At 35.2% G+C, this 22,932-nt stretch overlaps 3 protein-coding genes across 3 annotated transcripts in view; 1 reads left to right on the top strand and 2 right to left on the bottom strand.

Annotated features, from left to right (window-relative positions):
* Positions 1-22,932, top strand: part of ART3 (ADP-ribosyltransferase 3 (inactive)) — a 107,333-nt gene that overhangs the window by 29,635 nt on the left and 54,766 nt on the right. The window lies entirely within an intron of this gene.
* CXCL10 (C-X-C motif chemokine ligand 10) lies at positions 4,411-6,839 on the bottom strand. The gene is made up of 4 exons (XM_019720492.2): positions 6,689-6,839; positions 6,025-6,151; positions 5,712-5,801; positions 4,411-5,262 (listed from the first exon to the last, which is right to left on the bottom strand). Exons 1-4 carry the CDS (start codon positions 6,747-6,749, stop codon positions 5,226-5,228), a joined length of 315 nt encoding a protein of 104 aa, XP_019576051.1. The 5' UTR covers positions 6,750-6,839; the 3' UTR covers positions 4,411-5,225.
* On the bottom strand, positions 11,843-21,058 carry CXCL11 (C-X-C motif chemokine ligand 11). The gene is made up of 3 exons (XM_074324811.1): positions 20,923-21,058; positions 20,740-20,812; positions 11,843-11,914 (listed from the first exon to the last, which is right to left on the bottom strand). The coding sequence occupies exons 1-3, from the start codon at positions 21,039-21,041 to the stop codon at positions 11,843-11,845; spliced, it is 264 nt and encodes an 87-aa protein (XP_074180912.1). The 5' UTR covers positions 21,042-21,058.

Raw genomic sequence — 22,932 nt, 5'->3', positions numbered from 1 at the left:
CACATGTTGGATAATGCAATGAGAAAAGGTCATCATTCCTTCTATTGCCTATCTGGTGATTCAACTAAACTAGTAAGCTTCTCTTTATTTCCAAGTTCACTTTCTCCTAAGGTTTAAGAACTATCTCAGATTTGTCTTTGGAGGGAACACCGATTTCTGAAGGATTCTCTCTATGGCAAAAGGCAGTAATTCATTTATTCATTCAGCCAACAAACATTGAGCATTACAGCACATCCAGTACTTGGTGCCTTGTAGGTACCAAGGATACAGTGGTAAGTAAGACAGGTGTAGTCCCTGCTCTCATAGGACTTTGTGGGGACAGAGAATATATAGATCAAGAAATAAAAAAATATATATTTATAATGCTAAAGGCTATAAACAAAATGCTAAAGGCTATAAACAAAATTAAAGGAGGTTAAAGAGATTGAGAGTGATAGAAATGGTGCTATTTTCAATAGATTGGTGAGGAAAGCCTTGTCTGAGGACGGTGATACTAAACAGAGACCTGAATAAAGTGAAAGAGTGAGCTATGGAAATGATGGGCATATGTTTGCTGTGCTTGAGAAGCAATAGGAGGGCTGTATGGCTGGAGTAGAAAGGTGGAGGGAGAGAATAGTCAGAATGAAGTGGCAGAGTTCTGTAGAGATTTATAGACTATGATGAAGAATTTTGGATTTCGTTTAAAGTGTGATGGCATGCTATTGGAAGGATGAGACCAGGGGAGAGCCATAATCTTATTTATGTTTTAAAAGTATTATTCTGGCTGTTGTGTATAGAATAAATGGTAGCCATCAAGAGGGTAAGCAGGAAGACTAATAATGACAAACACACTATTATCTCGTCACCTGAACTATATCCAGTAATAGTTTAATGATTTTTAACACAAGCCATTAAAATGTGTTAGCCTACCATGGAGAAGTTCTGATATGTATATGACTCTGTTTTCAGTTAAAATCTTTCTCAGAGATGAGTAATTTCACGAAGGTCACTGAGGACATAAATCCTTTAACATTAACACAATTTAGTGTCTTTGAAAAATTGGTTTTCGTTTGCTTAAAACTTTTTCCTTCTAATTAAAAATAGGACAAATTTTCCTTGTAGAAAATTTGGAAAATAAAAGAAAAAGAAATAAAATCTTTTATAATCCTATTATCTGGAAATAGTATTTTAATTAACTCTTGACAGTTATTTATCTTAGCAACATTTTTGGATGATTGATGTTTCTATTTCTATTTCATAGATGAGCACAAGAGGCCCAGGCAGGCTTTGACTTGTTCAGAATCACCAGAGTAGTTACTGTCGTATTCTTACTGCCCTATTGAGGTTCTCAGCCAGCCCTGAATGGAGGGAGAATGGGGTAGTCAATTATCAAGCTTTTAAAAATATCTGTCTAGACTTCTTTTTCTGAGCTAGATTTCTACATGAGCCTTGTTTTCTGGCTTTATTTTAATTTTTTAAAATCTCATTTTATAATTTTTCTATTTGTGGCAGAGACAAACACACTTTCCCTTATAGGTTCTATTTCTCATTACAATTAAAAAAGAAAGTACTTTGTTTTGAACAAGGTAATGTGGACTGAAGTGTTTAAGAGCCAGTGTACCACTTCCATCCTTCTCTTTCCTGTCGTGGCATCCCTTGCTTGAGATAGAGGGAGATTAAAATCCTGAGTTAGCATAGAGACCCTGCCTACTTACATGGAACTTTGTGCGAGCAAGAAGTAAACTTTTATTGTGTTCTGTCTTTAATACTTTGGGAGATTTGTTACTACAGCATAGTCTAGCAATCATCTACACTGTTTTTGTGTTTGTTTTATAACAGATACAGTTTATAAATATATAATGATAGTAGTGGCATAGTTAGCCTAGTGTGGAAAGGCTTTCGTGATCTAATTCCTATCTGTCTGCCCAACATTGTTTCCCACAATATTTATACCTCTAACTTTATACTTACATATTTCCAGATTGAGCACACTATGCCGTCTATGTCTTTGCACATGCTCTTTCCTCTGCTAGATTTCATTTTTCTCCTTCTATCAGATACACAAGTACCTTTCAAATTCCAGATCACCATCACTTTCCCAGGAAAGGCTTCCCTGATTTTCTCTATTTTCTTTGTACATTTGGAGTTTTTTCAGTCTACAGAGTTTTCAGTTCAAATTTATTTACCTTTATTTCTGTCATTAATAGTAAATTATAAATTCACAATATAGTCATTTCTTATAATCTAGTGTATAGAGCGCATAAATAAATATTTGTTAAATGAATGCCCTGCTTTTGAACAAAGAGCAGCATAAATCTTCATTGGTTAATACCGTTCTGAAAATTAGTTGACCATCAGTTGAGAATAAGATAGGTGACTTTTGTATAGAATTAGGGGGTTATGAAGAAAAAGGAAATGAGAGAGCAGGAAGGAGAAATTCTGTCATTTCACAGTTTTGCTATGATCCAGTTAAAGGCTCCGAGAGTAAGGGTCATATACTGTATTCATTTGTCATATATCAGAATGTGATTGTGTGTGCATGCTATCTCCCCTCCCCCTCCTCCCTCTCTTCCTCCTCCTCCTCCTCCTCCTCCTCTTCCTCTTTCTCCTCCTCCTCCTCCTCTTTCTCTTTCTCCTCCTCCTCCTCCTCCTCTTCCTCCTCCTCCTCCTCTTTTTTCTTTTGTCATACACTGGATTTTTATTTAAGTTTCCCATTTCTCTCATTGAGGTGTAATTGACATATAACATTATATTAATTTTAGGTGTACAACATAATGATTTGATATTTGTATATACTGTGAAATGATCACCATAATAAATGTAGCTAACATCCATCATCATGCATAGTTACAATTTTTTTCCTTGTGATGAGAACTTTTAAGATCTACTCTCTTAGCAACTTTTAAACGCGTAATATCATTATTAACTAAGTTACATGCTATACATTACATTTCCAGTGATAGCTCTCATATTCTCCCATTTTGCTATGTGAAGTTGCTTGCTAATCATGAAGACATCTCACATTTGGTAATATTCAGGACTTCTTTGTTTCTTGGCTTGTTTGTTTTGTCTTTTTAATGTAAAGTAAAGCATGTGTTAAAAAATTTATATGTGTAGGTACAGATTAAAGAAATTCTCATGTACCCACTACCTAGGGCAAAAATAGAAATTTACCATAGTCCAGAAGTCCCTTCTGTGCCCCTCCTGATTGCGTTCCCTTCTGGCCTCCTAAAGTAATCACCACCCTAAATTGTATGGAAATCATTTCTTTGTTTTTTGTTTGTTTTTATCATATATGTCTTAACTCCTAAGTGCAGTGTTAAATTTGCCTGTTTTAAAACTCTATAGTAAATGGAATCATGCTGTATGTACTTTTCTGTGACATGCTTCTTTTGTGCAAGATCGTTTTTGATATTCATCCATGTTGATGTGTATAGTTGTACCATTTATTTCCACTGCTGTATAATATTCCATTGAATTAACATCCTCTAATTTCCTTATTCATTCTATTCATGGATGTTTAGATTGTGTCCAGAGTTTTGTTGTTATAAACAATGCTGCTATAGCATTCTTTCATATGTTTCCTATGCAAGAATTTATCTATGGTATATACATAGTAGTAGAATTGCTAGGCCATAACGTGTGCACATATTAAATTTTATAAAGTAATACCAAACTGTTACCCACCGTAATCAGAGCTATTTTCTCTTTCACCAGCAGTGAAGGGTCATTCCTCATTGCTCTGAGTCCTTTCTGATACTTGGTATTATCCAACTTAAAAGATTTTGCCAGTCTGGTGGTGTGAAATGGTATCCCATAATGCTTTGAATAATCCCTAATTACTAATGAGTTTGAACATCTTTTCATATATTAAGAGTGTGTGCTTTTTTTCTTTTGTGAAATTCCTATTTACTTCTGTTTTCCATTTTTCAATTAGTTGTCTATCTTTTTTTTATTCATAGGAGTTCTTTATATATACTAGATACTAATAATTTGCCAACTAAATGCATTTTAAGTATCTTAAATTAGATATGGGAGGTGAGGGAAAAGGAATATAGAGTTACTCCCAGGTCTCTGGTTTGGGCAATTGAGTGGATGATGGTGCTATTAAACTGGGACATACAATAAAGGAGGAGAAATAGATCTGGGGGAGAGGGGAATTAATTTAAGGTTTTTGGAATTTGATGTTCCTATGGGATATCCAGGTGGAGATGTCTCATAGAAAGTTGGCTATAAGGGTCTGAAGCTCGGGCCAGGCTGTTATGCCACATCAGTCCTGAAGGAATCTTGTATAAAGGGCCTTCAGTTACAAGGGATATGGTAATTCTCAAACTCATTTTTCTCCATCCATCCCAACTTCTCTAGGCTATGGATTCTCCAATTTAAGCTTTTTATGAAATAAATTTCCCAGTCAAGTGACCCAGCAGACACTTTATTTTAGTTAAAATTACTTTATTACTTTTTGGTCTCTCAACAGTAAAATAATCTTTCTTAATATTTCCAGGAAATCACACCATTTTCAACCTTGAAAAACATCCAGCATATTTGTCTTAAATAACATGCAGAGCATACATCTACATTAAAACATTTCTCCCATTGTACATTTATGTGTAGTACTTAATTAAACAAGTCATTCCATACGCACTGAAAACAACATAAGAAACATATACATTTAAGAGTTCTACTTTGTATGTACCGTCTTTCATTAAATAATACTATTTTCACACACATTTCCAGATATTTCAGCCTTATTCTATGTATTTGGAATATATATATATATATATATCTCCACCAGAAGAATCTGAGTGCCTTGGAAAGATGGCAGTAGAAGCCCATGGAGTGAAGATTTTTCTTTAAAAAGCAGGCTGTATTATCACTTTGATTGCATTCTCTTTAGTTATTTGAGATTATGAGAATTCTGACAAGCCTAGAGACAAAAAGATCTCTTAATAACCTTTAGAAGGTAGGAAAGGTGAGGAAAGCAGGGCTAGGACTTGGCACATTCACTAAGAATGAAGCACTGAGCATAGCTTATAGTATCGTGCCAGGTCAGAGTTACTACTGAACAGCTCCGGATAATGAACCATCCACCTCCCTGCAGAAGTAACACCTAATTTGGTGATAGATTGGTCAGCTTTTAGGAGAACTGCAGTCCAGGGACAATTAGGGCTTGACAAATACTGTATGTAGGGAAGTGATGACAGAGGCAGCGTCTCTCTGCTCCATCCTTATCAGGAGTGCTGTGATTATGCTTTTCTTTGTAGTTGGGTAGATCTTTTAGACCTGTAAGAAGAGAAAGAGGGTATAAAAATGTATACTTTCAACTCTGGCTTCAGTCTGGGTTCTACTTGGAGCTAACTGACTTCATAGATAACCCCACGTCCTCAGGTGATGTGTGTGGTGAGCTTTCTTGCTGCTATTCGATCATTGTGGATTACAGGGCCTGCTTTTTATGGCCAGGAATTACTTTGGTGAAGTTTGGCAGCTTGTCTTGGATAGTTATAGCTCTGACTCAAGGTTGAAATGACCTATTGCCACGTATAAACAGTCAGGGTAACTTTTGATACCACAGAAGATGGCACCTTAGTATATAAATAAATGGAGGTAGAGGAGAGCGCATAATGGGAACACGCTTTTGAACCAAGTATCCTATGGGAAAGCTCAATGCAAATATTTCTAACTTCCCAAGATTGACATTTTTTAAAGAGCAGTTTTTCTGCAAGCAAACCTACCTTTCCTTGCTAAGTGCTTTCAGTAAATTCTCGGTGGTCTTAGACTCTGGATTCAGACACTTTTGCTTCTTGCCCTTTTTCATTGTGACACTGTAGAAGTAAATAGGAGTGAAAATACTTAAAATAACATTGGGTCAATAATAGAGATAGGATATAGTTTTTAAGTCAGACCTTTAAGCTTCACTCTCCATGTTTCCCTTTGCTATACAGAAGTCTTAGAATCATCACAAACCCTTTACTAATCCTCGTGGTTATCGTATATTTTTATATGATTACAACCAGGGAAATGATTATCAGATGGTATTTTACTCACATGATCTCAACATGTGGACAAGATGGACTTCTAGGAATCACTTCAAGTTTCTCTAAGGACCTTGGATTAACAGGTTTATCACTCCTCGTGATGCAGAGACAGCGTGTAGATCTAGAGAGGGGCATTCCTGCAGAAAAAGAGACAGGTATCGCAGGGGAGGTTAGCACAGTTTTCATTTTAGGCATTTAATGTGGACTAGGTAGTACTTAACAAAACCTGTACCCCTCTGTCATCATATAGTCACTTAATCTGAGAAGGGGTGAGCCCATTATAATACAGCTCTGCATGATTAATTAATTGATTATCTGAAAGAATGTAATTGTAATTTACTGATTTTACAGTCATGCCCTTTAGCACAGTTTATATGATAAATTAAGTTAACTAAGGAGGTATCTGTGTCATCTTCTCTCTCCTTATTCTTTCCCATTTTCTTTCTATCCTCCTCTTCTCTTTCCTCTTTTCCTCCCATCCTTCTCCTTCTCTTTTTTATTCCACTTGCTTCTCTGACTATAAACTGAGAGATCAGAGTGAATCTCTGCTCATTTACCCTTCATTTATAGACAGGCTGTAAAACTTTTGCAAATACACTATTTCTGTATTTGTAGAATTTATACCCAGTCCTATTGCTGACCTTAAAAATTAAGTACCTCTTGATGTTCCTTACCTTGAGTTCCACTCAGAGTCAGAATGATAAGGCAGAAAATAAGAACAGCACTTTGGTTCATGGTGCTGTGACTGGAGATTCCTCTGCAGTAAGCTAAGAACGTCTAAGCAGTTGAGAGATGGCTTAGAAAACGTGGGGCTAGGATGCAGTATTTATTTGTAAAGGCACTTTCCCTCTCTAACTCTGATTGGATAACGTTACAGTTAACTCAGCAAAACCTCTGTCTGTTCCTTGGGGGAAGTCCCATGTTGCAGAATTGAAGGTATTATTTGTATTGTGGCTTCTGAGTTATGGAATTTCCCTCCACCCTCTTATTTTCAATAAGAGGGAGTTAGATTTCACTTTCCAAATCGTGAACTATTTCTTGAAAAACAGAACTTTATTGCATATAGAAATAATTTTTAAAGGGCTCTTTGATTCTCATCTTTTGCTTCCTACAAAATAAAAATGCCAAAGTCAAAGCCCTAAATACAGTTTTAAAATGAGTATGTCTTAGTATTGTGTTTTGAGTACATTTTAATTTGTAGCAGTAAGGCGTGAATAGTACTATTTTACATTTATTCACTTATGAGTTTCACAGATGTCATTTACCTTCTCATTTTATCCCTACAATAGCTCTGTATGAAGATAGGAAAGTTATTTTCATTTTATATATAGAAGAATAATCTCAGATGTTAGGTAATTGTGTTAGGTCATACAAAGGTTACCATTCACTTATCTTAACTGTGATGTTTTTTTCTCAACATTTGTTTTGTAATTACTTTTAGAGGCTAAGTAATTTTTTTTTAATTCTGCTAAGTAATTAATAAAATCCTCAGTAATAGCAATTTTTCATCTTTTGTAGGTAAATCTAATTTTTGAAAACAGTAATTTAGCCAGGCCTTGCCCTTTGATCAAATACTATGAAGTAATAAGTTTGGTCTTCTTGGACAAGGTTAAAGATATGGAACTGGCACATTTCAAAGAATTACAGAAATGTTTTGACCATTCATAGCATCATTAGAATAAGTGAATAGCCTCTAGCATAACTATTTTGAGGCAAAACACTACCCATTTGCATATCTGATTTCTGGCGTGTTAGTAAAAAAGTTTCATGTATTATAGTTAGTCCTTGAATAAAAACATAAGATAGCATAAAAAATGGAGTAAGAAAAGGATTCATAGCTATAATAGGCTTATTGTAAAAACAAAGGAACTTTTCGAAGAAATAAATTTAAAAGAGGGACATGAGTAGCGACAGACCTTGGAAGAACAGAATAGAAACAGAGGTTGATTGAAGATGAGTACAGCTCTAAGAAGACTGTCAAATGCAAAGCAAAAAAAAAAAAAAAGTGTTGAACTGATAACAGCGATAACTGAAATTAGCACAATTTCAACTGGATAACAGATAGGGACAAAACTTGGTGTCTTATCTTAGCATTAGTACTTGGCTGATTTTTCATGGTGGATAACATCAGTAGTATACCCATACATGGAACGTGTTTTGGGCCTCAGAGTGAAGTTCAGCAGTATCCAACTCTGGCTGTGTTCTCTGTAAGTGATGGGTAACAGGGGATCCAAGAGGAAATACTGTTCCAAATGCAGGTATCACTCTGCAATGGGAAATCTGATGCGGGTGATACTTGGAACCTAGGGAAATATCCGAGAGGCCTTTTCAATCAGCTAGGCTGCAGCAGTGTAGAGATAGACAGGGACAGTCCACTAGTGCTTCCATCGTAGGATGACCTGGCAGGTACTGGCCCAAAACTTGGCAAAGAGGCCAAAATCTGCAAACTGGGCACACTTGGGACTTTGTCAAATGCAGGAACTCCATCAGAACAGTGAGTGCACTATTGCTTGGGGCAGGCAGAAATTGTTGCAGACTGACCTGAATTCCAGGTCAGTCTGTTCCAGCGACTGGAACAGAGCCAAATTTTCAAGTGGGTAAGTTACTGGACTTAGCTGTGGGAAACTGGAAAGACAAAAGGAAAGGAAAGGAAGTAGGGAATAATAGAACCCGAAAGACTCACCCAGCAAAGAGGCTTTTTTCTGATGAGGGAAAGGCTTATGAGAAACAGTGACATGGAAGGGCCTTCCCAATAGCTGTTTGTGCAGAATAAAAATTGAACTATGAGTAAAATGCCAAAAATTTTCAGATAAATGTCTGACATCATGGGTGCAAGAGGTTCTGGAAGTCCTCTTTCATGAGTGTCTTGACTTCATCCTCCATATGATAATGCTCCGTGTCACATATCACTTCTGGCATACGGCAGTTTCTGTCAAATAGAAACATTATGGTGTGTCCTCACCCACCTTATTCACCAGATCTGGCACTGTGTGACTTCTGGCTCTTCCCCAAAGTCAAAATGACCATGAAACGAAAACGTTTTGAATCGATTCAGGATATCAAGGCAGCCACAACAGTGCAACTGAAGATACTCATGAAAGAGAACTTCCAGAACTGCTTCAGAAATTAATAAGAATGATGGGATAAGTGTGTTCAAAGTGACGGGGAGTATTTTGAGGAGGATTAATGGCAATGTGTCTTTTACTGTGATACATATTTTTAATTTAAACCTTCACCCTTTTTTTTTTTTTTTTATCACACCTCATATGTCACTCCATTGCCTTCTGGCCTCCACGGTTTCTGATGAGAACTTAGTTGTTAATTTTATTCAGACTCCTTTGTATGTGATGACTCAGTTTTCTCTTATTGCTTTCAGGATTCTCTCTTTGGCTTTGGCTTTTGATAGTTTGACACTATGATGTGTCTAGGTGTGAGTCTCTAGAGTTTATAGAACTTCTTGGATGTGCATATTAATGTTTTTAATCAAATTTGAGAAGATTTTGGCCATTCTTCAAATATTCCTTCTGCCCCATTCTTGCTATTTCTCTCCTCCTCTTATACTTGATAGTGTTCCATACATCTCTGAGGCTCTGTTCGTTTTTCTTTATTCTTTTTTCCCTGTTCCTCAGAATGAATAATTTCAATGAATTTATCTTCAAGTTTGCTAATTCTTTCTTTTAACAGTTAAAATCTGCTGTTGAAGCCCTCTAGTAAATTTTTCATTTTAGTTATTATCTTTCAAAATCAGATTTCTATTTTATAGTTTATTTTTATTGATATTCTCTACATGGATTGATGTTTTCTCATATTTTGTCTTAATTCTTTAGATATGGTTTCCTTTAGTTCTTTGAACTATTTATAGTAGCCAATTTAAAGTCTTTGTCTAGTAAGTCCAATGAAGAAATCCCAGGGACAATTTCTATTGACTGCTTTCCTCTTTATTTGCATGTTTTGTCGTTTTTTTTCATTGTTGAAACTGGAAATAATGTGACAACACTGGAAATCAGGTGCTTCCCTTCCTCAGGATTTGCTCTTGTTACTGTTTGATGCTATTGCTGTTTGTTTGTTTAGTTACTTTCCTGAACTAATTCTGTAATGTCTGTATTATTTATTGTGTATAGCCATTGAAGTCTTTGTTCAGTTAGCTAATTGTCAGCTAATGATTGGGCTAAGATTTCCTTAAAGGCCTTGGACCAATAAGCATCCCAGCCTTTACTGAGGAGCTTTGTGTATGTGTTGGGATACACTGTCAATGCTCTGGTAAACAGTTTACAATTCTGCCTTAGCCTTCGTTCCTGTTTGTGCAGAACCTCAAGGTCAGTTTGAGGTGAGAGACTGGGGCCTTCCCAGGTCTTTTCTGAGTATGCACACGGCCCTGAACATACAGCTGGCCTTCTAGATTGCTAGGAATATGTTGGAGCTTTTCAAACACACTATAGACATCTCTTTCTCCAGTCTTTCCTTTTCAGCCTCCTGTTAGACCCAACTGGTATAGCCACCTTAGATAGTTAACTATTGTGAAACAGTTACTTCTGATTGTTTTCAGTGAAGTCCTAGAGGTAGGGCAGTTTGCACCAAGTGAGCTCAGAATCTGGTCAGACCTGTGAGCTTTTAAGAAAGCTTTCAGGCAAGTCAGTAGTGATAGTCATCAGAAGATGGGGCTTTTGGAGGGCTCCAAACCTATTCTGCCACTCCATTGGTTTCTAGGTGGCTTTTCAGGGGTCTGTAATTGTGAGGCTCTTTTTCAAGGCTTCTATAGAGCAGGGGAGAGGGAAATGAGAATATGACAATGATAAATGCCACAAAGTTTTCTTATTGAGATTCAGCTGTTTCTTAGATATTCTCTAGATTGCTGTAAACCTTCGGCTAATCTCTAGTTAAGGAAGTATCCCGTCTTGAGTTTCAGTTTCAAATGCTGTTGGTTAATCTTTGAGCCACTAATTACGGCCTCAGGACAAAACAAACAGTCTGCCTTGACAGACTTGTTATAGACCCAGAAAAAAAAAGTGCTTTCCGAGAAACTAATGTGCTTAGAAGAACTTTCCTAAAAAGTGAGCAGGAGGAGTTCAGTGATTTCTGTAGACTGGGAATCCCCTCACCGGATGCACAGTACTCCTTGGAAAGTATTGGAGAGGAGGGGAAAGCTTTCCCTTTCATACTTTTGATTGAGCTCCCACAAGATTCCCTTAGCTCACAGTGCCTAATAATACAGGTTACACATTTTTGAATTGCCCACTTGTCTTAGCATTCACAGCTAGACTGAGCAAAAGGGCAAAGTGGGTGGTGGACCCTAAAAATCATCATGCTTGGGAGAGCTGAGAAAAGTTTCTGTTTGGATCCATTTTAATCATGCAATGCTTTACTTTCCTCACACTTAAATGGAATGATGAGATGGGCTGGGAATTTAGAGATACAGTGTATAGTTCTGTCTCTCACCTGCTGTGTGATTTTGGACAAATTTTTAGGCCTGTTTATGCTTCAGTTTTCTTATCTTCAAATGTACATTATGATACTTAACCCATCCATCTTTCAGGTTGCTCTAAAGTTGACAGGAGATTAAAAAGGTATTTTAACAATTCTAAGTGAATTTTTTACTGGCCAACATTTCAAAAATATAGCCAGCTCTCTGATCCTGTTTCAGCTTATCTCCTAGGTGCAACAAATAGTATTTTCTCTGTGGATGATGCAGTTATTCATGTGGTAAGATGTATCTGTTAGTTTACAGCACTCACTAGCCAAGGCATGACTCTCCTAGTAGAACTGAGGGTTGAATCATGCAGCATCTACTCTTATTTAAGTAACCTGGCTTATGTACAATAAATAGAAGTTCACTGTGAATTTACAAAACAGACCAAAATACCTCTTTTTTCACTTCTTTTCATTGTACTGTAAGTCATAGCCTGAAAAATAAAACAAAAAGATGAAATTAAAGCCATAAGAATTGGAAAGGAAGAAATAAAATTTTGCAGAATATTACATAGAAAATCCAAAAGAATTTACTGTTTTAGTTATAGTAACAGAATTTATCAAAGTTAATGGATAGAAGGTCAATGTATTACACTTTCTACATCAGTAACAAATAATTTAAAATGTCATTTTAAAAGATAATTTACAGTAGCAACAATAAATACTTAAAAACATAAAATACTTAGGAATAAAACTAACAAAAAGCAAGTAAGATTTGTTTGCAGAAAATGTAGATGAATTTTTCTAAAAATAATGTCAAGTAAAATAGTATTGAGATTAAATACAGAATGATTACCCTTTTGATAAAGCTCAGCAAAGCTGAAGTTAAATACTTTGTTTACCTATGTGTATATAAGTACAACTATTTTTTAAAAGCAAGGAGTGATGGTTGTACAACAACGTGAATGTACTTAATGCCACTGAACTGTACAGTTAAAAATGGTTAAGATAGTAAAATGTTAAGTTATGTGTATTTTACAAAAGCAAGGGAATACTAGACACAGAATCCAGGATGATTATCCTGGGGTTGGAGGAGTAAGGGAATGGGATAGGGAGGGAACACAGTTATGTTTTAAGTTATTGTTAATGTTCCAGTTCTTGATTTGGGTTGTGAGTTCATGGGTCTTCATTATATTACAAACATATAAATATATGCATGCGTGGGTCAGAGATGACAAGGTATGTATCATCAACTGAAATGATGGTTAATCCAACTCTGTATACCAGAGGTCCGTTACTAACCATTGTCAGTCACCCCAATAAAATTTAATTAAAAAAAGAAAAACAGAAATGGTAGAATTAAAACAATTTTTCCAGAGTGTAAAAAAAAAATTAATTTACCATAAAATTCTCATTTAGGAGAAATAGTACGAGTAAGTTTTAGCTTCCTAGTTCCTCCTTTGGAGAGGTGCCAAAGAAATGTGGGATAATTATGCCACTACTTTTCTGAGTCATTTCTTATCTTAATAAGAAATATTGGGAAGTTTCCAAGAATCGCTATTAAATTATAGCAATGTTTTGACTTAACAGAGTGATGGATGAGTTAAAATCCACATACCGCTCAGAGTGGGTCATTGAGTTGTTAATCCAGAGATAAAAGAACTGAAGGGGGAGAGATGGAAAGATTATGGTAGTGAATTAAATTGAATAGATGAGGTAATAGGTGATAAAACCAGAGGATAGACAGAGAATAGAGAAGGAGGTGGGAATTGGTTTCCTTTTCTTTTCCTTTCCCTACCAGTCCATCATTTTTCTTTTTTCCCCTCACTCTTCCTTTGTCTTTTTTTCTTTAACTCTCTTGTTTTTTTCTCTCTCCCTCCCTCCTTTTCCTTTTCCTTTTCTCTCTATCTCTTTCTTCATGTCTCCAGTAGAGCAACAGTGGATAATGATGTACTGACAAATCCCAATATAAGGGAGTCTCAAGTCATGCATGGTTCTCAATACAAAGAGTTTTGGAGGATGGCTGGTTTCCATATTAGCTGTCTGCATAAACTGCTTAGTATTAGAATTTACTTTATTAAACTAATATAATTAAATTAATACTTATTGTATGCTTTTTAATGCTAGATTCTGCTGTGTGTTTTTTTAAATTTATCATATTTATTCTTAACAACCACTCTGTAAGATGTATGTTTTTTAATAAGCTAAAATGGGATTCCATAGCGAGATTTGCATTTAGGCAGTCTAATTTCAGAGCTTCTAACCACTCTCTTCTACTACCTTTGTGAGTTGCTTTTGTCATCAGCCTCCATTGACAAAATCTATGGCATCAATCAACAAATCAGGGCACTTGGTCATCTTGAATTAGTAGCATCAGTTGTCCTTCAGGAAGAGGCAGATTCTCTTGCTGAATCTGCCTGACCAGATTCGAGAGGAATGTGTATCAGACGGGGACTTGGAAGGAAACAGAGGGTACTTTCAGCTGGAATTTTGAAAAGAACATAATAACGGTTCTACTTAAAGAAGTGTGGGCAAGATTAAAGGAACCAACAAGGGGATGTTGAGGGCATCCAGTGGGAAGCTATTGTCTCTCAGAAAGAGGCAAGGTAAGAAAAAGATGTTACTGGAACCTAGTGATATGCCCATTATATATTAAGATAAATAACATTTTTATGAAAGATAAGTATTTTACAGAACAAACAATTGAGTGAAAAGAGTAGTATTGTTTTACATGTTTGCATATCTCTTTAATATCTGGCTTAATAGAAGATAACTAGACTCTTATGTCTAACTCTGCATTTAATTTGTTGCAATGTTACCTGCCACGTTGCCTCTGAGAAACTTGTGAGAGTATGAGAATGAAAAAGACAATTAGCATCTTATTATTATGAATATAGTTTTGACTTTATGGACTTCCTGAAAGAGTCTTAGGGACCCTTAGGGGGTGGGGCAGACAGTGTCACACTTTGAGAACTGTTTTATAGTATATATTTAATATAGTATATATTATGTATATTATACTATACTATTATAATCTGTGCTCATTCAACCCTTTCATAGTTGTTACACATTGAACACTTAAGACTTCTACCACAAAGCACATGTATAATATTCAGTGGTTATATTTATTAGAACTCTTAATGCAAAATAAACAAAAAACAGAACGGTAATGAAAAAAGTTAATGGAAAACATAAATGATTCACACGGCTATCACTACTATAAATTAGAAAACTACAAGTATTTGAAGTACCAACAAGTGTTCTAAGAACATTATTCAATACAACACATGCCAACTATACAAATGTGAAGATCACTTACTTTATAACCAGAACATGACTTCATGCAGAATCTGGTGAAAACCCTTTGTTTTCTGGTGCTTTAGGCACCAAGAGTCCTATTTTACTAGCAAGTACTGAGCACCTGGCAAGGTATGAATAGCAGGGTTGCTACAGGAGTACAAGAAATTAGGACATAGTCTCAGTCCTAAAAAAGCAAGTATTATAAGATAATCACTGTCTGATGACCAGCCATGGAAGCTCAGAGACCCATCAAAGACATTCCATGATGGCTTGAAAGGAATCTTGGAATTTCTTAGGAGAGGAAGACATTGTAAGCAACTAAGAAAAATAATGTGTTATAGTAGAGGGAGTAAGGGGAGAGTGATCCATATAGTGTATATGCGTATGTGTACAATAAAAGGATTATGGCAGGAAACTCTTGAACAGAGTCTTGAAAGATGAGTAGGTATTGGACAAGGAGATAAAGGAGAGGGCATTTCAGATAGAAAATAGCACAGAAATGGCAAATAATTGAATATGACTGGAGTAGAGAGTTCAAGGAGATGACAATCTACAGCATTCAGAGAGATGGGCTGAGCAATGTGGACTTTATTCTGAAAGCAATGAGACCTTATTAGAGATTTTTAAATGGGAATAATATTAGATTTGCATTTTAGAAGGTGTCAGAGTAAACCATAACTCTATAATAGTTAAGTCAATGAAAACAGATAATGTTCAGGAACTACTGCAGTAGGGGAAGAGAAACCTCAGTATAGAACTGGGCTCAATTCCGAATACAGTGTGGAAAAGTAGAGATTTATAGCCAAGGAGTGTGGGGAGAGCTTAGTAGATGGAAAGTTACTAAGAGGGTAAGGTATTTTTTGCTAAACTGAGCTAACAATTCTTGCTGAAGGCAGGCCAGAGTGATCAGATATCACGGGGATGATGGGAGATGAGGAATTTGACCAGATACGGAGAATTATCAGGATTCTTGATAAAACTGGATTCTGCAAATCAAACACAAGAGCACAAAGGTCAAGGCCTAGTTGAGAACAGGGTCCAGAGGAGCGAGCTAACGCTTGGTCAAAGAGAGTCTTTGTCAGAGTTTCCTTTGGAACGAACACTGCTGGAGGGTGGGAGACTAATGAGGCTCTTAGAATAGTCTGGAGAAGAGCTAACTGGAGCCTGAAGTAAAGCTTTAACCAGAGCGAGAGGAAAGAAAGGGGTGAATTGAAGAAATTTAATGTGATATGGATTATACTTTCAGGTTATGTCATTTGGACAGATGCTGAATATAAATGGCAAGAGGTTTCTAGTCTTTGCTTTGTTTCCTGTAGATTTTTTTCTGCTAAACCACATCTTCTCGCGATCTCCCTGTTCCTATTAGTGGCAGTACTATTCTTTTAAACCTCAAAACTTTTTCCTTGATTCCCTTCTCTACCTCCACATCAGATTTAAATCCTTAGCATTTTCCTTGATTCCTTTCCTCAGCTTCAGTCTTCACATAGAGTCTGTCACTAAGTCGTATTGATTCTCTTTTTGCATCGTAATCTCGTTATATTTATGTGTTCACTATTACCATCTTAGTTTGGCTCTTGCTACTTTTATACTGTGGTAAAATACATATAACATAAAAGTGACCATTTCTACCATGTAAAAGTATACTATTCAGCAGTTTCAAGTACATTGACAGTGCTGTATAGTCATCACCATTATCTAGTTCCTGAATTTTTTCATCATCCCAAACAGAAACTCCTTACCCATTAAGCGGTCACTCCTCATTACCTCCTCCTCCAAGCCTCTGGCAACCATGAAACTCCTTTCTGTTTCTATGGGTTTGCCTATTCTGGATATTTCATATAAATGGAATTATACAATATGTTGCCTTTTGTCTCTGGCTTCTTTTCCTTAATGCAATGTTTTCAGTGTTCATCCATGTTGTAGCATGTATCGGTATTTCATTACTTTCTAAGGCTGAATAATATTCCATTGTGTGGCTACACCACATTTTCTTTATCCATTTATCTATTCATGGACATTTAGGTGTCTCTCCCTTTTGGCTATTGTGAGTAGTGCTGTATGAACATTTGTGTACAAGTTTTTGTTTGGACAACTGCTTTCAACTCTTTGGGGTATATACCTAGGAGTGGAACTGCTGGGTCATATGGTAATTCTATTTAACATACTGCCCTTATTACTTTTTAGAACAGTATTTCCCAAAGTGTGGGACAATGCTAGGGGGCTCACTGATAACATTTCATATCAATTAATTTAATCCCTCTGATTAAATCATGGAGAGTCTCAATCTGGTATCAGTATGTCTTTCAAACATTTTACCAACTATGTTAATTTCCCTTTTAACAAATGCATAGCAGGCCTGATGCTTGAAACCTTTGGCATACAATAATATCTAGCTAAAATTTAGTGTTTTTCAATGTATTTCCTTTTATTGTCATATTTTCTTTCTATAGCAAATGATAATGATTTCACATGTACAGTAGTGAAAGTTTGCTTTTTATGAAAATATGTGCAAAATAAAGGTGGTACACAGGATTTACAAACTACAATGAAAATTGATCAAAATATGGTAAAAAAAATTTGTAAAGATGATATGAAAATGACTTGAAGTTTGGGAAATATAGACCTGGGCTATGACAACATATTCCTTTTTTCATTCCCAATCAACTTTTCTCATTTTCAGTCAACTTTCTATGCCATTCCCAGAATAATTTAGAATAACTTGGAAAGGGTCATTCTCTTAGTCACGAACATTTTATAGATCCCTGTTTTATAGAGAGCAAAATTCAAGGTTGTTTAACTAGACATTTGATGTCCTTCATCCTTCACGCCAAACCAAACCAATCTAATTTTTTTTTTAACTCACCTATACTTTCCTACCACTGTGCATTCTCAGGCCATTCCTCTGCTGTAAGTTCCTTTCCTTTTAGTTTCTATTGCCGTTCAGCCATTCCATTCTCAAATATTTATTGAGGGTCCGTCATATGCCAGGTACTGTACTGTGGGCTAGGACTAAAATGGCTTTCTTGCTGAGCTTCCACTTGTGGGAGAGCAGATATTAAGCACAATTCTTTAGTGACAATTGCAATAAATAGTGTGATGGAAAAGTAGAGAGTGTTATAAAAACAAATAGGACACCTAATCTAGTTTAGGTTTAAGAGGTGGTTTCAAAGATGACCTCTTGGAGAAAATGTCATTTAAGCTGAGATCTAAGTGACTAGTGGGCATTCGCTTAGTGAAGAAATGGACAAAGCAAGTAGTATGTGCAAAGGTACTGAGTTAGGAAGGATCTTGGCTCAAGTAATATGTTAACTCGCATATTTTTATTTTGTCATAAGGAATTTATATGTTGTCTTCTCAATAATAATGTACTGGTCTATACTACATAAAAAAACTTGTCATATGGTCCTCACTCAATGAATTTTCATTTTTAAAGTTACTTAAAAAAAAAATCGCTGAGTCTTGAAACTATCCAGGGAATTTATATAGAAGTCCCATTTCTATATAGAAATATATGTAGATTTATTATATATAAATATATATTTTTAACTATATATTATATATGTGTTTATACTAATATCTATATTTAATATGTATACTATATATTATATATCATGTTTATACTATATGTATTATGCATCATAGTATAAATATGTAGTATAAATTGTATAGATTTATATACAAGTGCCTTGGATAACATTTTGGCTTCTCATTGCTCTAGTCAAAAAGCCAGTCAGTAAGAGGGTCTGTTAGGTTCCAGGCACCTCCTGTGTTATTTACTTTCCTGGTATCAATTCTCTGATCTGCTTTCTGGTTGGCTCTTTGATATCAATGGGAAGGATACACAAAAGGTACATTAAAATTGTTCTTTATTCCAAATAAGCAGTATTTATTCCAAATACTTTATTTTTGGTAATTCTATAACAAATATTTTCATTTTTCAAATCTATAGATGTCTATATAAACAGTACTGTGTCAGCTAAGGTTTTGGTTACATGCAGAGAAACCAACTGTGGCTATCTTCAGCAGAAAAGGAATGTAATCAATGTTTGAAGAATCCAAAGGAAGACTGAAGAATCAGGCTTGGAAAATGGACAAAAACCTAAGAGAGCTAGGTGGCAGGATGGACTAACCACAGTCATGCTACAGGAGCATGTGTTAGGAAGCCATTAATATATGACTTACACTGCTACGGCTGCCACTTGAAATAATTGTCTTACTGATAGCATCTGTGTGATGCTAGCTGGAGTTCAAAGTCTAGGGGCCTGGCTGAGACCTTGTTCTGGCTGCCAGGAAAGATCTTCCTTTGGCTTTTCCCTTTTGGCCTCCCACCAAGACTCACATAAGAAGGGATTTGCCCCAAGTAAGAAGGGGGTTTGGACTCAGAAAGGCCCCTTAGAAAAAGGGACAGCTTTTTCTTCACAACTGCCCATTAAAATATATTTCTTAACAATTATGTGTGATGACAGGTATAGTAGCTGTATGCTTCCAGAAATACAAGGTGAAATTGTTAAAGAAAGACATATGATTTGGAACACATAAGATTTTTGGAAGACACATGATTGTTTCTGTTTTAAGAAGGGTTGTGGTACCTTATTAGAGAAAAATGATTTTCATTCTTTTCAAAGTAAAACTATCTCAGATATCCCTAAATTGTATAATATAGGCATGACTTAAAATATTAAATTATGTGTTTTTGTAAGAATAAGGATCATAGAAAGTAAAGGTGATTGCCAGATATGCACATATACTTATTTTCCAGCATTTTCTTTGGTAGATAAAAACATTTTACATTTAATGTGTCCAAAATATTGCTATAATTGATAAGAATATATAAAACCAAAATGCACAGTAAACACAAACATCCTAATTGCTTCAAAACATCTCAATAAAAAACAAGTTGTTAAATTAAGACTAGAGCTGCTAATTCAGTTATGAAATATTTGCACTGTTACCGGTTTCCCTTAGCGTATAATTGTTTTTCATAGTACATTTCATGAATTAGCCTTTTTATAAAACAAGGTGATGTATAAGAATTTTTTTTTTTAATTAAAGTTTATTGGAGTGACAATTGTTAGTAAAGTTACATAGATTTCAGGTGTACAATTCTGTTTTACATCATCTATAAATCCCATTGTGTGTTCACCACCCAGAGTCAGTTCTCCTTCCATCACCATATATTGGATCCCCTTTACCCTCATCTACCACCCACCTTCCCCCTTACCCTCTGGTAACCACTAAACTATTGTCTGTGTCTATGAGTTTTTGTTTCTCATTTGTTTGTCTTGTTCTTCTGTTGTTTTTGGTTTATATACCACATATCAGTGAAATCATACGGTTCTCTGCTTTTTCTGTCTGACTTATTTCGCTTAGCATATAAAAATTTTTTTTTAGATATATATGTGCTATATGATTTTGGGCAAAAGAAATGTGGATTTGCATTAAAAAATTTGGGGGGGAATTTTTATTATATACACGGATACTTTTGACTAATGAAATCTTAACTATAATGTTAATGACTCCATTATAACTGCAGGTTATAATATGTAATATAGATCAAGCACAGATGTATAACTTATAGAGACAAATCTTTTCATAAGCACAGCAGAACAGTTAAAAGCATCAAATCTTCCAGAAAGTTCCCTAACCTACAGATACATGAATGTACATTGCAGCAGGCAGGATTCTTACAGAATGCTTATTTCAGTAGTCAAAGTTAAACTTGTTCTGAATTTTCAAATCCTCTTTTCCAGGATTTCAGATGTTTCGATATTTTAAAAACTTCATTCTTTCAACATTCTGTAATGAGAAAATGAGAGTTTTATAAACTTGGGCTGCTCTTGTTTCTCAGTGATTAAGAATTGACATGTAAAAACATAGAGCAAGAAAAGAAAACGGAGTATAACCAAAGACCCCTTATCAAAACACTTCACACAGGATCATAGAACCTGCAGTCGTCCGTTTTTGCAAAAGATCTGTCTTGGTTAAAACATTATAAAGTGGAAGTAATCTGGTAACCTACCTTGATTATAATGTGTGCTTGCTTTGATCTGGGATTTAGGCATCGTTGTCTTTTATGTGTTTTCATGGCGATACTGTTAAGAGAAGATCCAAAACTGTCTTAAAATGGACAAGCAAAAGCAAAAAAATATCTATACACAAAAATGCCTCCAGCATTGTCATTTTTAGGAAGTCCATTACTTACATCACTTCTGTTTTGTCGCAGTTATTACTTGGGTAAAATACAGAGACTTTCTCAATATCTGCCACTCTCACTGCTTTTACTCCAGGGCTTATGCAAAAACAACGTTCCCCTTTGAACATTGGGAAACCAGAACAGATAGATCATAGCATCAGTTACTAATGGATCTGATTGCATCAGATGGCCGTGGTTAATAATCCTGGTGAAGGATGTGAGCCAAGTTTTCATGAAGGTTAAAGATAGTAATTTGTCAGATGCACTTGAGCTGCTGTTACTGGGAAATGAGTTTAAGTAAGATGTTAATGAGTTTCTCTTTAAATTTGTAAGCAAACCATTAAAGAATAAAGGAAAACATGAAAAGTTTATTGGCGATCAAGCTTATTTGCCTCTTGTTTTATGCTCAAGAATTTTACCAGGAAGCTAGTAACATTACCTCATAAAAATCTTCTTAACAGACATTTAAAACTGTTGCTGAAGGCTCTTGCCAGATTTTGTAGCCAAATAAAAATTCCATGAAGTTTGTCATCTTTAGTTTTAGTAATCATCTCTAGTGCCTTAAACCTCTCCAACATTCTCTGCCAAAGCTGTAGTAACTTCTAATGTGTGATGTTAGATAAACATTTAGTATATGTTTTAGGATAAAAGTGGAAGAAAAAATATTTGAAGAATTAGAGAAGAAATTCATAGGCTGAGAAGTAAAATGTACTGTACACCCTTGAGCAATTGTAGTGCAGAATATCACAGCCAAGACTATAGCCATGCCCTTCACACCCATGTTTGTCTGTTGCTGCTCTTGCTGCTGCTTCAGCTTCGACACTCTTCTTGGAGAGAGTAGAAATGCTGAACATGGAAAAGAATTCTTAATTGGAATATATAGAGTATTTTATAGGCCTGTGATCCTCTAATGGCAACAGAAATTTCCCTCCTTGAGTCATGCTTCTTTCTTGCTTCTAAGACTTTCTGTTTTGTTATCTAATTGTCTCTCCTCCTATTTGTTACAGTGTCAAAAGTAATACTAATGAGAAAACACTTTTTACTATGAAGAGTAAAGGGTTGTATAAGAATAAGGTACACCCAGATGGGAACCAGCCTTCTTAAGGTAGCTTTTCCTGGAAATGTATTTAATTATTGAACTGCCCTGGGCAGTGAAATTCTGACTACTCTTCTTTCTTTCCTTCAGGAAGGTTGTCTTCCTATTTTCAGTATTTTCAACCTCCATCCTTCATATAACTATACAAAAGAGCATTCTTAAAAAAAAACCAGTTTTTATCATTTTACTGTTTCTTCTAAGTCCAAACTCTTACTTATACAAGACCTACATTATTTGACATCAAATGACTTTTATTTAACCTTATTTATATTTTTGGCAACTATAATTGCATGTCTAAAGAAGTCTCCCTATATACTTCTAAATTTATATACATTTCTTTTTGTATGTTTAACAGTTTCTACTTTATATATCTTTTAACATTGTTATTTAGTATATAAAGTTGTATGAGTTGTGGATTTTTAAAAAATGATCCTCTTTTCTTATGTGATGTTTTTACACCTTGGATTCTACTTTGATGTAACCCGTTTTCTTTTTATTTATCTTTACCTTTTCCACTTCAGCTTTCTAAATCTCTTCATTTTAAATGTGTCACTGTAGACACTTAAATCATACCCAAGGGGTTTTTTAATGGGCAAACTTATTTACTGTATAATTAGTAATTTGAAAGCTTTTTAATGCTTTCTTGCTATTTCTTTTCTTTGGTTTCTTCCTAACTTTAAATATATATATTTTAATATTTTTCTTATGTGATTTGAAAGGAGTACATAATTTTACATTTTGCTAGTAGTCTTTAAAAACACTTTTTAGCTGAATCTTTATAATTATTTACATCAACCATAAATCCCTTTGTAAGATGAGAAAAATCACCATAACTTTGTTTCAAACATTTCTTTGTCCTAGTTTTGTTGGTATAATTTGGGATTTATAGCTAGTGTACTATTTTCAGATGATTATTTTACATT

The sequence above is a fragment of the Rhinolophus sinicus genome, linkage group LG02 (assembly GCF_036562045.2).
Source record: "Rhinolophus sinicus isolate RSC01 linkage group LG02, ASM3656204v1, whole genome shotgun sequence".
Lineage (NCBI taxonomy): Eukaryota > Metazoa > Chordata > Mammalia > Chiroptera > Rhinolophidae > Rhinolophus > Rhinolophus sinicus.
Note: the sequence above shows the minus strand (reverse complement) of the source record. Positions and strands in the feature narration are given on the sequence as shown.

What these genes read in the sequence shown, in the direction of transcription:
- CXCL10 (XM_019720492.2), bottom strand. Translation starts at nt 6,749, where the DNA reads ATGAACCAAAGTGCTGTTCTTATTTTCTGCCTTATCATTCTGACTCTG. An exon ending in GACTCTGAGTGGAACTCAAG is followed by an intron (nt 6,152 to 6,688) that starts GTAAGGAACATC and finishes CTTTTTCTGCAG; the next exon opens with GAATGCCCCTCTCTAGATCT. An exon ending in TGTCCACATGTTGAGATCAT is followed by an intron (nt 5,802 to 6,024) that starts GTGAGTAAAATA and finishes TTACTTCTACAG; the next exon opens with TGTCACAATGAAAAAGGGCA.
- CXCL11 (XM_074324811.1), bottom strand. Translation starts at nt 21,041, where the DNA reads ATGTTCAAAGGGGAACGTTGTTTTTGCATAAGCCCTGGAGTAAAAGCA. An exon ending in TGCGACAAAACAGAAGTGAT is followed by an intron (nt 20,813 to 20,922) that starts GTAAGTAATGGA and finishes TTCTCTTAACAG; the next exon opens with TATCGCCATGAAAACACATA. An exon ending in AAGCACACATTATAATCAAG is followed by an intron (nt 11,915 to 20,739) that starts GTAGGTTACCAG and finishes TTTATTTTTCAG; the next exon opens with GCTATGACTTACAGTACAAT.